The following is a 667-nucleotide window of genomic DNA, read 5'->3' on the forward strand; positions in this document are numbered from 1 at the left end:
AGTTTGTGTTTGAGGGATGAATAGGAGTTTTTCGAGTGGAGACACTGAGCCCTGACCACACTTTGCTCTTGCAGATACTGGAAGACGTGTCTGACGAAGCTCCTGCCCTGCTTACTGGAGCCTGGCGTGGAAAGGGGTGACGGTTCCTCCCAGGCGGCCAGGAGCGGGCCCGTCCAGGGCCCTGGGAAACCAGTCTGGCACCTGTGGAGGTCAGCAGCACGGTCCTCTGGCCGGAGAGCATCAGCGTGGTGAAGTGCGTGGAGCTGCTCGAGGCCCCGGTGCAGAGTGAGGAGGAGGAGCCGGTGGAGGAAGATGGAGGGAGCTTCTGCCCCTCGCCTGAGAGCAGCGGCGGCGACTTCCAGGAGGGCAGGGCGGGCATCGCGGCCCGGCTGACGGAGAGCCTGCTCCTGGACCTGCTCGGGGGCACGGAGGGGGGCTTTTGCCCGCTAGCCTCGGGGGAGCCCTGCCTTCTTCCTCCTTCAGCAGGTGTGGGTGCTCAGGTGCCTTGGGCTGAGTTCCCGGGTGAGGCGCCTCAGGAGGCCTCCCTTCAGGGCAGCGGGCAGCCTTCGGACCCAGAGCCGCCCCCGGCCGCTCGGACGCAGAGCCCAGCCTGCCCGGCTTTTGCAGAGCTGCCCGCGGCCACCATCACCGACAACCCCGCGTACCG

General features: G+C 67.0%; 1 protein-coding gene across 1 annotated transcript in view; it reads left to right on the top strand.

Moving 5' to 3' along the window:
• Positions 1-667, top strand: part of IL4R (interleukin 4 receptor) — a gene marked incomplete at its 5' end in the record, with an annotated part of 43,920 nt that overhangs the window by 40,452 nt on the left and 2,801 nt on the right. Inside the window, 2 exon segments of the mRNA XM_015559673.1 lie at positions 75-196; positions 199-661. Of these exon segments, the coding sequence (XP_015415159.1) occupies positions 75-196; positions 199-661 (585 nt within the window).

The sequence above is a fragment of the Myotis davidii genome, unplaced genomic scaffold (genome assembly GCF_000327345.1).
Source record: "Myotis davidii unplaced genomic scaffold, ASM32734v1 scaffold1754, whole genome shotgun sequence".
Taxonomy (NCBI): domain Eukaryota; kingdom Metazoa; phylum Chordata; class Mammalia; order Chiroptera; family Vespertilionidae; genus Myotis; species Myotis davidii.